Raw genomic sequence first — 15,973 nt, forward strand, 5'->3', positions numbered from 1 at the left:
TGTTATCTCAGAGCATGCTTTCATTAGGAAAAAAATATCCCATCTTTAATAGTCTTTTGTAGTTTAACAGATTTTTTTTTTTTTTTTTGGCTTTTACTCATGCGAACATTGATCAACGCTCCGACATCGAGCTTCTGTTGACAATATTTGATGAACTCTCCCTGATGTGTGAATTAACTTCTCTAAAGGGATAGTTAAACCAAAAACAAGAACCAAAAATTACTTTCTTGTCGTTACCAATATGTATGACTGACTTCAGTGGCACTCAAAAGATGTTTTGAAGCATGTTTCTTACAATTAAAGTCAATGGGGTCCAAAACAACATTGGATCTCACTGATTTTCATTATATGGAAAATAAAAAAAATTTCAGTAAACAAACATTTGATAGGCCCCTTTTTTTTTCCTTATATGGAAGTCATTGGATCCCTTCAACTGTTTGTTTACCTATATTCTTCAAAATATCTTCTTTTGTGTTCAGCAAAGAAAGAAATTCATACACGGGTTTTATAATTTTCATTTTCAGGTGAACTATTCCTTTAGTGTACATCTTTTGATTGTGACGTATCGGGCTTTATAGAAAACTCGTTCATTATTAATATGCGCACACACACAACATCCAGAAGTAGCAGGAACGGGTGGGGCGAGGGGGACGGTTGGCGTTTTTGAAGCGCCGAGCACTGATGGGGCCCTAGCTCTGGGGTTTCTCTTTTATGTTTGTGTATGCCTCAACTTGCTGATATTATCTCACTGGGTTTTCCTTTGCTTGGTGTCAAAGGTTCTCTCCCAGTGGGCGGAGCTTCTTCCGATTGGCCGGCAGGTTTCTGTCCCTCCACAAGTATGAAATCATGGCTTTGGAACCCACTGAGTGAGTTGCCATGGCCACTGGGAAGCTCCCTGTGTCATGTGTTTCAAAGTGAACCGAGGCCTGGCAGAATTACCCAGCCTTCAATGGGAGGCAAAATGACCATTATTAGACTTCACAGTCCTGGCCCTCTATTTAAAGAGAGAAGAAAAGAAACCCGGGGAGCTTAAGACAAGAGCTCGAGGAAAAGCGAAAGGAGGGGAACGAAAGTGCGCAAGAGAGGGAGACGGATAAGCCGCCAGAGAAAATGTCATGGTGGTATCTCAGTTCAAAGAGCTCCCCCAGGAAGTATTTTGTTTTAGTGTTTACAAGAGAATGAAAATCAAAGACTTTGCAAATCACCTGTGGATTTTTCCAGGCTGCCCTTCCAAAGAGAATGGAGCAGAATACGCAAAGCGCGTCATTTTAGGGTGTTGCGGCGAACAGAGCATGTAATGTTGTGTCTGCCAGATGCGGTAATAGTATGTGTGTGTTTCTCTTTGAACGCTGTGCCATGCTGGGATGGGCCGGGCCACTTGGCGGGCTTTTTTTTTTTTTTTCTCTTTTCGCTTTTCCTTTCATGGATTAAGTTCCATCCCAAGTTTTAAGACTCTTTTATACTCCGGAGGGGGGTAGTATCTGAGTATGCGTATGTGCGTGTGAGGAGGGCTTGTGTAAGGGGGTCAGCTGTGAGTGACTTGGAGGGCTACAGAAAGAGAGAAGGGAGAAGAAAGCTTTAGCACACCTGCTAATTGAGAGGAAGTTGAGGACTTGACAGAAGGGGGTCGAGGGAAAAGGAGTGAGGGAGAGGACAGAAAAAAGATGCAGAAAAAACAGCCTAGAGGACATTTTTTGTGTAGCTTGAAATCAAAATTGACCCATTTACATTTTCATTATTAAATAATTTACATTTATACATTTAGCAGATGGTTTTGTCTGCATTGCATTTAGTTTGTCAGCATGTGTTTGGCCAGAGATTCAAATAACTGATTTTAGTGTCGCTAGTGCCTTGTTCTTAAAATTGAGCGCACTCCTGTCCATTTTTTTTTTTTGGTTCAATGTCCTGTTTCACTCAGAAATGCTTCACATTACTGAAGTAAAATGGGTTATAAAAAGCTTTACTTGATTAAAAATTAAAGGGAGACTCTCCGATTTACCCAAAAATGAAAATTCTGTCATCAGTTACTGTTGTTTCAAACCCAAAAACCTTTTGTTCAAACTTTTATTGAAACACAAATGAAGGTGTTTTTAATTAAATCTCAAAGATTTCTGTCGCTCCATTGAAAGTCCATTCCATCAAAACTTAAAAAAATTCATAAATATATTTTTTATATGAATCAAACTATTTGATTTAAGTCTTCTGAAGAGACATGGTCACTTTGAGCAGATTTATTTTAGGATTTTATTCACATAAACAATGATCAACACATCTACACGCTACATATAGCTTCTGTTGACTTCTGTTGACTTTGTTTAATATTTGATGAACTCTAACTTTGCTTGATTTGTGAATTAACTTCTTTAAAGGTATAGTTAAACCAAAAACGAAAACTACTTCCTCTCATGTCGTTCCCAATCCCAACATATATGACTTGCTTTCTTCAGTGGAACTCAAAAGATATTTTGAAGCATGTTTCATACAGTGAAAGTCAATGGGTTCTAAAACAACATTGGATCTAGTTGAATTTCATTATGAAAAAATAGACATTTAAAAAAAAAAAATCTATTTATATATATATATATATACATATATATATATATATATATATATATATATATATATATATATATATATATATATATATATATATATATATATATATATATTTTTTTTTTTTTTTTTTTTTTTTTGAGAAAATATGGAATTGCAATTCTGACTTTTTTCTTATAAAGTTATAAAGTCAGAATTGTGAGATATAAACTCACAATTCTGAGAAGAAAAGTCAGTCTTTTTTCCCCATAAGAATTGGTCTTTATAACAGGGGTCTCAAACTCAAATTGGCTGGGGGCCATTGCTGTGATTGACACCTCAAAAATGGGCCATTTTAACATTCAAGCACAAGAAAGCACAACATTTCAAAAAATTTACTGTCCTTTGCATTATTTCTCATTTACTTCAAATTTCATTACTAAAATATTTTTGCCGTACTTAAATATCCAATCACTGAATACATTTGTACACTATTTCTTGCCAGACACCTGACAGCTGAGCCACATTTGACCAAGATGCCATTTGAGCATCGGTAACGTTTATTGGTAGCATTGGACGCGTTTCGGTGGTTTAAATTGACGCCCGTGACTTGTGCGAGTGCTTTTTCTGTAATTTAGGCAAGCGCGCTCATAATAGAAGCGGCACAGCACACTCGTTTTTCCAGGTGCCTGTGCCACAGCTATATGAAAACATCTCAACTTTTTTTTTAGAATGCCACAAGCGCACCGAAAGTGATGTGACAAGGACCAACTGATGAGCTTCGGCCTTTCCGTAACAACATCGAAAGCTCAGCCGAACAGCTGATCATAGCTGAACAGGGCGGGTTTTTATTTCTCATCTCCATAAATGCATAATAGTAGTAGAGCTAATGCAGTCAATTTTTCTTTTGCTGAAACTTCCTCATTATCGTGGAGAGTGCAGCTCATGATTGCATAGCAAAAGGCGCGGCTGCTTATGTGACGCGATATGTGAATGGCCCCTTAGAACTGTGACTTTTTCTTTGCATAATAATAATTTAGCGGGCCGTTTTATGTTTTATTTTAGAGATCAGTTGCAGGCCGGATGGAGGGAGAGGGGGGCCGCAAATGGCCAGCGGGCCGGCAGTTTGAGACCGCTGCTTTTTAACTTGCAATTGTGAGTTTGTATCTCTCAATTCTGAGAATATAAGTTAGAATTTCTAGATATAAACTTGCAATTGCAAGAAAAAAAAATCAGAATTGCAAGAAAGGTCAGATATGCGAGAAAAGTCGGAATTGCGATTTTTATATATATTTTTTCTCATAAAGTTTCTATCTCGCAATTATGAGGAAAACAAGTCAGAATTGTGAGATAAAAAGATAAAAAGTCGCATTTATCTTAAATTGTTTTATTCCATGGTGGAAACAAGCTTCCATAAGGAAGTGAATGATGAGTGAACTATCCTTGTAACTTTGTCTCAGATGTTTCTCCTAAAATTCCTGAGGAGAAATAAAACAGAAGCTAATTGCCGTCATAAAAATATAAGGCTATAAAAACGAATGTGGACAGCATAGCTCGGATTTGGTCTTGGAAGAATTTGGTCTTGGAAGAATTTGATGAGAAATAGTTTTGCAGAATCTTGCAGACATTGGTAGCTCCGCAAATTTGAGCATGGTTTGTGACACTGAGGTCTCTTCTGAAACTCTAGACGGGACGTGTGAGATTACTAGGGCCTCTGGGAATCTCTGCAGGAGCCTTAAGTCTCCATTTGCACTCCATTTAATCTCATTGCCATCTAGGAGAAACAATTGAGATGTTAAACAGATCTCATGTGCGATTTGTCTTTCCTGTGGCAGGGGGGAACTGGAGGTAGGAAACTGAGAACGGGACTGGCTAACACACCTGGTAGCCTCAGGTGCACGAAGCCACCGGCTTGTGTGTCAGGTAAAGATACGCTTGTTAAAGTGTGAGACGTGTGAGCGCAGGGAGGGATTGTGGGTGGTTGAATTACAGCTCTCTGGAGTAGAAGGGACAATAGAGCAAGAGGGAGAGTTCTTCTCCTGTTTCCTGCTCTCAGAACAGCCTTGAGAAAGATGAATGAATGAGAGGCCGAAGTGGAAAAAACGGAATGAACGTGTGAGAGGAAGCGAGGAGTTTCCATCAGATTTCTTCGTTCATTGAAAGAGAGACACCTCGTTTTTTGTGCTTGTATCAAAGTGCTGCCCCCCTGCTCGAAATCATTGAAGTCTTCTGGTAAATCCCCCCGCTGCAAGGGTTAATCTAAGTGCTGGAAAGTCGTTGTGGTCTTGTATAGGCCGAGTCTAAACCTGCTGTTCTGTTTGCCCGGGGAGAAACGCAGCTCGCCAAATGCAGATCCCATTACAAAGACGCAGACACACACACAAAGTGTCTCCCTCGCTGACACACAACACACACACACACACACACACGAAGCTTAGCTCAAATATACCCCACACACAGAGAGCCACTTCAAGGGAAGGTTAGATTAGAGAGGTATGAAGGCAGAGAGCTCATGCTCCTTTAATTAAAGTCATTCGCATTCAGCTGCCCTCATTCACCGCAGTGCACGAGCAGCTCTGATCTGACGACTCCGCGCTGGCTGATACTCTTCAGAGACCCAAATCAGTTGCATTTCATTTAATGAATAATTTATCACATCGATTAACTGCCTGCTTGCAAGTTTATATGACTGAGAAGCATAATGAATAAGATGTATATGTATGTACATAATGTGTATAAAAAGGATGATTACTATTACTATTATGTATGTATGCATGTATATGTAGAAAGTAGAAGATATGCGTGTATATATACAGTCAAATCAAAATTTATTCAGACACCTTGAACATTTCATTAATTATTACAGTTTATTCACTATAGTTTAAAAAATGGTAATCCTCACTTACATAAATGAATTATAGTGTCCTGCACCCAGTAGTAAAAAAAAAATATATATATATATATATATATCTATCTCTTAACCCATATTTATTTATATTACTTTGTGGTCTATGTAGTAGTAGTAGTAGTCGTATCCTCACCACTATTATTATTATTAGACTTCATAATAATATTCAGAGGGTCTCAGTGATAACATGGTTGGTTTAGCAGATGATGACTTTATTTCTCTGTAAAATTGAATAATAAGCCATAAATAAAACAGTAAAAAATAGTATTTTAGCACAATCTAGTGTTACCATGCCAACTTATTAAGAAGGTAATGTGTGAATGCATTTGTTTCATTTCATTTTAATATTGACATCTTGGTCATGACTTTTGTTTGGGTTCTGTTGTAATTCATTTGTGTGTAATTTTATTTCAGTGGAATGACTATAATAAAAAGATTATGTAGGCAGGTTTTTAGCATAGTTCTGCTGGTTGTAAAGATAGTGTAGATGCTGACCTCTTTGGGACACCACATTTTTAAACTCTCTGTGACCCTGGGCAGCCCTTTGTGTCTGATTGTCTTAAGACAATGTCAGCAGAGCGTCTCCCTGCAGTGTTAACTTTATTAAAGATAACTTATGTGTGTGTTTGTTTGCCTCGTGCTGTGGTAATTAAATCTAAACGCGCCTGGATTGAGTTATCATTGATGGGGAATCCACCGCACACTTACTTTATAATGACTTCTTTGGTGAAAGCTCTGAATGCTCCACTGTACTGAGCAAGAGCGTTTCACATCTATTTAAAAGAAAGTTTCTGAATGGTGTACGTGACATTGTTGAGCCTCTCAGAATTACAATTAGCTTCACTTTTCCCTTGTACATCTGCAAGGATAGGCTATGCTGGCAAAATTGTGATGACAGCATTTCAAACGCTACTTTCTCGTTTTATAATTAAAACAAATCTCTTTGTTTGTGAGTTTAAAGATGTTGGATCCTCTTTACAGGCTCTTTAAAGTCAACATGAAATCCATTGTGGTCTTATTGTGAATGATTCATAAACACGTATTATTACAATTAATAATTAGTAGATGTATATGCACAATATTTATTATATTCATGTTCTTTAGTCAAAATGGGTTAACTATTGGATGGTTAACTAATAGCCAAACAGTTATTTAGGCGTTGTTTTAGTAAACTATCATTCGGTCTGACTGAATTCTAGCTTTTTTCACTTTTTTAATGATTCAGCCAGTTAAATCAATGGAAAAAACTCCCATCGTAAATTGTTTTTTGTTGACAATCTTGTTTATTCAGAAATTTATCAGATTATGTAAGTACAGTGGGTTAGAAACTGCACTTCACATTGGCTTTAAACTTGCTTTAAAATGTGTTTTCTTTCAAAACTCTTGCAACATACCTTACCTCAAATTTGGTATGGAGAGGAGAAAGAAAAGACAGGATTGTTTACTTTTCCTGTGCATGGTTAAGGCTGGAAAACCGGTATAAAAACAAAACATACACCCAAAAAGAGAGCGAGAGGAAAGCAAAAAAAAGAGGGGGAAATTTAATTAGCGGTTGTCCATCCTGAGGCGCAGGGTTTGCAGTTACCAGAGTTAGCGGGAAGCCGATGGGCTTTAAATTAGTGGCTGCGTTTTTTGACTGATCGTTGAGTGCAGGGAAAGGAAAGGGGGGTGGGGGGAAGAGCCTTGAGAATGATAAATGGAGAAGAGGGCAATTTTACGACCCCTCAGGAAGTTGCTGCCATAGCTGGGAACCAAAGCTGGAGTTCATTCTATTAATGATGAAATAATGAACAGAGATTCTCCCACAGAACGTCCGATGACATCGCCAGCCACGTCATCACTGTGTCTTGTCATTGAGGTGCCGCTGATAGATCTAGTGGGTATCAACTGGAGAGGAACATTTTGTTTTTCCAAATCAACACCATTTGATTTAATACATCCACATGGAGCTCTTGAATGGGAAGAAATCCACATCCACAAGAACTAATAATCTATTGAAATATGGAGTTTTAGAGACTGGAAAATAGGGTTTAAAACCAATTCAAAGAACTAGTATAGACTGATAAGTCTGTCTGTTACTTGAATGTGAAGGCAAAGTAGTCCATCCATCCATCCATCCATCCATCCAAAGTGGCTAGTAACTTTGAAAACAACTAGCCAAAGTGGCTGGTGAGAAAAAAAAGTTAAAGGATTAGTTCACTTTCAAATTAAAATTTCCCCAAGCTTTACTCTCCCTCAAGCCATCCTAGGTGTATATGACTTTCTTCTTTCTGATGAACACAATCAGAGATATATTAATAAATATCCTGACACATCCGAGCTTTATAATGGCAGTGGACCGGCTTCATGAGTATGAGCTTAAGAAAGTGCATCTATCCACATCCATCCATCATAAACTTACACCACACAGCTCTGGGGGGTTAATAAAGGCCTTCTGAAGTGAAGCAATGTGTTTGTGTAAAAAAAAAAAAAATCCATATTTAACAAGTAAAATATTTAGCTTCCGCCAGACTGCCTTCAGTATTCAATGTATGAAGTAAATGTAAAACTCTTGCAGTTCAAAAAGCTTCCCTATTCAGCTTACGGAAAAAGCTTAACTGACGTGACGCCAGTTTATACTTTCTGCATAACTTCGTACACAAACGCATCGCTTCACTTTAGAAGGCCTTGATTAACCCCCCGGAGCCGGGTGGAGTATGTTTATAATGGATGGACGTGGATGGAGGCACTTTCTTCAGCTCATACTCATTGATCCCACTGCCATTGTAAAGCTCTGATGCGTCAGGATATTTATTAATATATCTCCGATTGTGTTCATCAGAAGAAGAAAGTCATATACAATTAAAGATGGCTTGAGGGTGAGTAAAGCTTGGGGTAATTTTCATTTGAAAGTGGACTAATCCTTTAATATCAAGCCCTGTTTAGAAATATACTATACAATGTAAATGTTATATCCATTTGTGAGTTGCAGGAAACATGAAACACCAGTCTTTCTGTTCTGTGAGTTATTCTTTGGATGCAGTTACAGAGCCTTGTATTTGCCTCGTGACAGAGTCAGTCCCTTTGCTAGGTGCCCCTCGCGCACACACACACACACACACACACACACACACGCACATCAAGTGCAAGTGTGTTTTCTGGTTATGCAACAGGAGCTGGGAGTGATGAGAGATTTTGTTAGAAGAGAGAAATTGAAAGGCTGACTGGATATAAAAAGTTTGGTGGTATGGCGATTTTGAAGAAATCAATGCGTTGCACAGAATGAAAAGAAATTTGGATTTATTTTTGAACCGATGTAATCCAGTGAGTCAAACTAGCATGTAAACTAAATGAATGGCAGCTTTATTCACCCGAACTAGCATGTGCATTTTATAAGCAGCACACCCCTAAAGTTGGCTAATTAACAGGTGAATGTTCCCTCTGTGAAAGAGCTTCATAAAACTTTGTCATTATAAGGTTATTTTGAAGTTATTTAGCCCAATCTATACCACTTACCTGAACCTAGCCTTATCTTTTCAGTCCTTTAAACTGTTATTGCTTACAGCATGAAACTGAACTCAGAACAGGTCTGAACAAGAAGCTGACCTGTAGTCCAGGGTCTTCTGGTGCCTTCCCTCAAATTATCCTATATTAGTTCTGCACTACTTAACAGGGGCCTCCAATGAGACTGGCATCTCAGTTAGGTCGCTGCATCCACGGACTGGGCCAAAATCAAGACCTGTTTTTCAGTAAATAACCATTGACTATGTGATGACATGTTATTAAGACCCATTTACCTCTCATCTTTAGAGAGAATGCTCTAAAATAAATGTCAATTTAAAGTAAAGGCAAGCTTTAGTTCAAACTTTAGTGACTTTGGTCTCAGAGGTGTCCATCTGTTTGCAGTAGTTCAGTCACGTCAAAGCTAGTTTACTGCTCCTGCATGAACTCAAAGTGATGTGAGCAGTTTAATAAGTGACAGAGAAGTCAGGGAATTAGACTTTTTCTTGGATAATAAAGGATGCTTGTGAATATAGAATTGTTGGGTGTGCATACATTATATTTCTTATAGAAAAATTCTTATTCGCTGATTTACCTTTTAAGATGTGCATGCTGACACTTAGTACAGTTGCATATTGGATATTGTTCATTTGCTATGACCTATTTTTATGCGCATTTTGGGATATCAGATAAAAAAAAATCACTGGATGGAAACTCCAATTTTATATTCTAAAATGAAGCAGCATTTCAACATTGATAATAATTAGAAATGTTTCTTGAACACAAGATTAGAATATTAGAATGATTTCTGAAGAATCATGTGACACTGAAGCCTGGAGAAAATTCAGCTTTGCATCAGGAATAAATTACATATTATAATAAATAAAAATAGCAAATAATCATTTTAAACTGTAATACCGTTTCACAATATTACTGTTTTTACTATACGTTTGATAAAATAAATGCAGCCTTTAGAGTATAAAAGACTTGAATAGTAGTGCATGTTTATAAATTTAATAAACTATTAGTGTAAATGAATGGAGAAAATGTAAATAATTATTAAATAAAATGTATTATTAAAACAAAGCTGTTTTCCAGTCTAAATGTCTTGTTTGTTTTGAATGATTTTATATGTACTTCCAGGCAGAGTTGCTGAGAGAAAGGAAGTTTAATTTAGCACTAGGTTTGTGCTGTGATTTGTGTTACTACATGACTTTTACAAGCTTCATAAACAGTTTTCACCCATAAAAATAGTTTTAAATTGTAACACTCTGTACTCATGGTTGCTGTAAAATTCAGCCATTGTTGCTTAATGGACTCTTTTGTCCATAAGACAAATATTAACCCATAAGTGTAAGTGTGTTCTAGTTAAGGGTTCCAGCAAGTTTTGTGTGGCACAATTACACAGCTTCTAAGAAGTAGGCTACGTTTTGGTGCGGTATGGAGAATGTGTTAAACTTCTTACTGAAACATACAAGTAAATTGTACATCAGTTATTAACAGAAAAGTACCTTTTTTGACATGTATAATGATAATTCCAAGGTATTCTCTACAGTACTTTGGAGTAACATATTATAGAACAATATAGTGATCAATCAGATATCATTAACACATTATTACCACAGTAATAAGTTTTTGCAGTGGTGTAAAATATTTGAGTAATTTTGCTCCTTAACCATATGTATTGTATATAATTTCTGAAGTTGTACTTTACCTCAGTGATATTAAAATGTAATTTTGTATGCTTACTGTTATATTTTTAAACATCTATAGTTACATAAAGAACTTTAAACTTCCATGGAACCATTCCACAAAAAAAGTGGAAAAAGGTTCTTTAGATTATTCAAATGTTTTTCACATTAAGAAAAAAAAATGGTTCTTTTAAGAACTGTTCACTGAAAGGTTCTTTGGGTACCCAAAAATGGTTCTTCTATGGCATCGCTGTGTAAAACCTCCTTTAGGAACCTTTATTTTTAAGCGTGTACAGTACTGCAACTTGGTACCCTAGTAGTTTCGTTTGTAAGGAAAGTAACCTCGGGTAGTCGATAAAGTCACCTTTGTGGGTGTTTTTATTTAGTTTTCCTAACATTTGTAGGTAAATTGTATGTAAAATTCTTATTTTTCTCTTTGACGCAAGTCAACAGCAGATATATAACCTAAAATGAAAGCAAAAGAGCAAGCTTCTAGCCTGTCTATTTAGCGTTAAGTGCTGTGGTTCTTGTAAGGACCTCAGTGTAAACTTAAGCTAAGTGAGTTGTTTGGATTTTCGTGTTAAGTGTAGCCCTGGCAAAAGAGTGAAGAGACTGTGAGAAACCAAGTAGGCAAACTTTTGTACTTTGCTGACTTGGATGCTTATTTTATTTTCCCTTTTTTTTTTTTTTTTTTTTTTTTTTTTTTTTTGCTATTTCCATTTTTTTCCCTTGAAGAATCTAGGACTTGCCTAAGTAACGTCTTGGCACTTTCAGAGAAGATGAAGGGTGATAAAAAAAAAAAAAATTAAAAAATTGTACCACATGTTAGTAAACTCTAAAAGAGGAAAGTTTGCCTTTATCTTTGAGGAATCCCAATGGCCAGAAGGCAACCTGAAATTACAGTGTAACGGCAAAGCTTTGCTTTCTGAGGACTTAATTACTTTAATTATAGCAATGCAGAGTGAGTGAGTGAGTGTGTAGGATTGCTGAAATATAAAAAGGGGTGAGGAGTCGAAATCAAGAGGATAAATTGCAGAAAAATTGGAGAGATGATTGCTTCAAGTTTTGATTGTATCCCACCTGGAGATCACAGTCACTTTTGTACAATATGTAGTGCTTTCTAGCAATCATACTGTAAGTTCATTGCAATTTCAACTATATATTTTGCATCCATTATCATTTATTTTTGGTACAGTAATATTAACTTCTTATGTGGATGGAATCGTGAAATCCAGTCATAATGTCTGGTCAGTTAATTCTAATGAATTGTTTGTTTGGATGGTTCCATTAAAAGGATTCACATATTTCAGTCTCTATGCAGTGTACACAAATCCTTGTGCAGTATTTTAAGTATTCTTAATTATAACAAATTAGTTGCATTTAAATGTAAATGTATCTGTTCAATAGTCTGGAAAAAAAAATAAAAAAATGTTTATAATGACCAAAACAGTCATGGAAATACATTGGTCAAATGTTGAGGGAACTTAGTCTTTTGTTCAAAACACTTTTCAATGCACGAGAAAAATACTATATGACTCTGGTTATCAAATTATAAATGATATTTTCAGATAGTTTTATATTTAAAAAGATTAATTAGCTTGAATGTAGTTAGCTACTTTTTGTAAATAGCTTATAGTGTAGCTAACTACTTATTCAAAAGAGTAGCTGCAGTTTCAAGGTAGATTCCTCAACACTGCTGGTGGCCATTGTGTGCAGGTTGCGTGGTGGTCTTTGGTTTGTCTTAAGAAGCTTTTTTTTTTTTGCTGTCGTAAGGCAAGTTGTCACATCGCTTGCTCAAAGTAGATTCTGTCTCTTTCTTCTGGCCTGTTCTACACGTGCACACTCTTACTCTGTTGCTCTCTTTCTCTCTTGTTCTTTCAGTCAGCTACCCCTCTTTCCAACCCCTCATTTTACTCCTAAAACTCTTTTATCAAGCGCTATTAATAATTAACTGAAATTGCCATCTTCAAAAGAGCCGAAACACAGCTGAACCGTTCGAAGCACATTGATGTGAAGCAAACAAGGTAGAGCGAGAGAGTTCAGTCTGTTTCCGCATTCCTTTGGATCAGTCAATCAGCGAAACGGTAGTATGAATCTAAACGTTGACAAGACATAAACAGTCATTAACTTCCACTTCGCTTTCATCTCTCGAGGTGTTCCCTCATTCAGCGTCCAATGGATTCCATTGGATTCTCTCACGTCGTCCTCATTCCGATGTTTACTGAGTATATTCACTTTTAAATGAAAAAAATATCTCATCAAAGACCGTAAAGTATGTCTTTGGGCATAATAAATTTTTGCCAAAAATGAAATAAGAATATTTTGTGGCTTATCTCTTACAATGCCTTTTTATTTATTTTTATTTTTATTTTTTATTTTTATTTTTTTATTATTATTTATTTTAGTTTAGTTTAGTTTTTTGATGCCAGAACAAGGTGGAAAATGGGTTCAGTCAATGTGCAAAATGTTTCCTTTGTCCTTTCATTTTGAATTTGAGTGTGGTAATATTGCTGCATAACCTCTCACCCAACCCCTCCGTACTATACGCCTGCAGTCCCATGAGTTTTCTCTGGGTTGTTTTTGTTCTCTTGCACTTTCTTGCTCAAGCTTTAACAGAAGTCAGAATGGGAATTGGTTTCACTGTCATTTTCCTGTGGGATTGAGTGCGGCTCGTGTTGAAAAAACATTTGAGATTTGATAATGAATGTTGCCGTCAACATTTTTAACAATGTTCCAATGTTTTATTTTATTTGGACTTGCAAGTTACTATTTAGCAAGATCAGCTTACCACATCACTAGACTCATCGTTGTGTGGTAGACATCAAAATATAAAATTACATGGTTAATATGTCAACTTTCAGCTAGGGTTTAGTTAGATTTTGCTTCTTTAAACCTCTAAAACAGAAAGTCTGTCTGTCTGTCTGTATAGTTATAAGAAATATGTATGGTTTGGTGTTAATGTATTTTAATTACTGATGGTGCAGTGGTGGACCCCCCAAAAAAAGTTGAGAAATACTCTCAGATGATCATACACTCTGTAATTTTTTGCTTTTATAGCTACGAAATCCCAACCTAAACCATCTTTCTCGTTCAGATCTTTTACGTGAGCTTTCGAGAGAAATCACTTCGACATAAATGAATGGTGAACTGCGGATACATGTATTGTTTAACAGTCACTGGCGATGTCTCTACCACACACACATACATAAGACACATGCATAAGCACACAGGCAGTGTGTGGAGAGGCCATGCTTTCTCTCATAGTACCCAGAATGCCTTGGGCTTGGAAGGGTGCCATCCCTTTGCTACTCTGATAACAGAGTTATAGAGCTGCGCATTGTCACTTTGATCTCTTTATTTTCCTTTTTTGTTTCAGCCTGTTCTTTTTTCTTTCGCATGAGAGGAGTTGGAACATACCCAGCCATCAGTGTGTAAACAAAATGTGATTCTGGCTATGTGATGTTGATCGTCTATTAAAATAATAAAACAATGAACATCAAGATGGCAATAAATTGGTGAACAAATGAAAACAATGATGGCACAATTAAACGCATTGATCAAAGCTTTGAACTGCAGTTATGTACAGAAAGCCACTGTAATCATCACAGAGTACTTCTGCATACTGACTCATGTGTGCCATCTAGCTGAAGTGTAAGAGCGACCTCTATTGGTTGGGAGAGAAACAGGTTGAATGTTTAACATGGTGTGGAAATATTTACTTAAGCCTTGAGAAAAGAGTCACATTACTGCAGTGTGTTTTTTAAAATGGGCTGCTTTTAAATGAATCCAAATCTTTTAAATTAAGAAACTTTGATGTGGAGCGTACTGTTGTTCCTAATTTAAGCATTTGGGGTTTGTGGTCTTACGGTTTCTTGTATTTTGAATTGTTGTCTTTTCCTATAAATGCAGTAATTACCAGTGTTGTTACAGTTAACTAAAATGAAAACAAACTATTAAAAGTAATCAGTAATTTAAATAAAATCTAAATATTAGTTGAAAAACTTAAAAAAACTTTAAAGTACTAAATTTACTTCTAAAACTGAATTAAAAATAAAATAGAAATATAAAAAAACGAATGAATAAAATTACAAAAGCACATTATAAAATTACCGAAACTTAAACTAAAATGAAAATAAAAACGGAACATATAAAAATAAAAGCTAATATCAAATATTAATAAATACTAGTATATAATAATACAAGTACTAGTATGCTAGTATTATAGTACTAGAATATATATAATACCAAAATAACACTGGTAATTTGCAGAGATTCAGTGTTTTATTCTTTTTTCCACTGTTTCCTTTCAGCACTGCATTGCCACTTTTAGATGAGATTTCGGCCTTTCAAGTGTAGAAGAATAACTTTTTTTTTTCCTTTGTCACCGTCCTCACAGGCGAAGAGAGCCGTTCAGAGAGGTGCTACAGCTGTCATCTTTGACGTCTCTGAAAATCCAGATGCCATCGACCAGGTGAGTGTCTCTAACATCAATGATGTGCTGAATGTCATTACAACTTCAACCTAATTTGATCTTTATCAGCAAAACATCCAGTTTTGATATTAGCATTTTCAAGAGTAACACCTGTGCATTACATGCATAATGTATGAAAACATAAATGTTAATTGGTTGTGTTATTATAAATGGATGTGGAATGTGACTAAACATAGTTAATTATGCCAAGCTTTTGTAGATAATTTCAGCCTTAAAAACTGAAAACCTTTTATTTGTTTTGCCCGTTCATGTACACGACAATGCCATTTTGGGGTCCAGAAAACGCAATCTTTTGAAAACAGGATTCAGAGTGCAGGCTTTTGAAAACAATACCAATACCGTTTTCGTCTCCAATTAAACTACAAAAATGCGAATTTGTGAAAACAGTGACGTCATGCACTTGTATATTACATGTTTGGTCTATAGGTGCATAGTGTTTCTTTACAAAGTGACATTGCCACATTGCCAACTACTGGCCTGGCCTGGCCTGTTAGTTGTTTTTGCGGATCCGTGTGAACGGGAATCTTTTTGACAACGTTGTCGTCTGTATGGAAAAAAGGAAATCTGAAAGGAAAATCTTTCCCGTGTATAATATATATATATATATATATTTTTTTTTTAATAAATTTAAAGATTGAAGGTTTAAAATCTCACATTTTGAATTTCAAAACTCTCATTAGTGTTCAAAGAACTCCTAGGTTTGAAATGTGGTTTGTTAATCGAATTGTTACTGTTATTACTGTGTATTTGTATAAAAAATACTTACAGACCCCAAACTTTTGTACTGTATTATATGTACTTTTGATGTTGATGGTGGAAAATGTAATACTTTTGAAAGTACAGTGGGCTATTAAGATGGTACATCAGTAT

At 36.0% G+C, this 15,973-nt stretch overlaps 1 protein-coding gene across 4 annotated transcripts in view; it reads left to right on the top strand.

Moving 5' to 3' along the window:
* Window positions 1-15,973, top strand: part of znrf3 (zinc and ring finger 3) — a 129,186-nt gene that overhangs the window by 105,811 nt on the left and 7,402 nt on the right. For all 4 annotated transcript variants that reach the window (XM_067407106.1, XM_067407105.1, XM_067407107.1 and 1 more), the window contains one exon: window positions 15,008-15,082. In XM_067407106.1, coding sequence (XP_067263207.1) covers window positions 15,008-15,082 — 75 coding nt within the window. The remainder of the gene's footprint in view (window positions 1-15,007; window positions 15,083-15,973) is intronic.

This window comes from Chanodichthys erythropterus, chromosome 13 (genome assembly GCF_024489055.1).
Source record: "Chanodichthys erythropterus isolate Z2021 chromosome 13, ASM2448905v1, whole genome shotgun sequence".
Lineage (NCBI taxonomy): Eukaryota > Metazoa > Chordata > Actinopteri > Cypriniformes > Xenocyprididae > Chanodichthys > Chanodichthys erythropterus.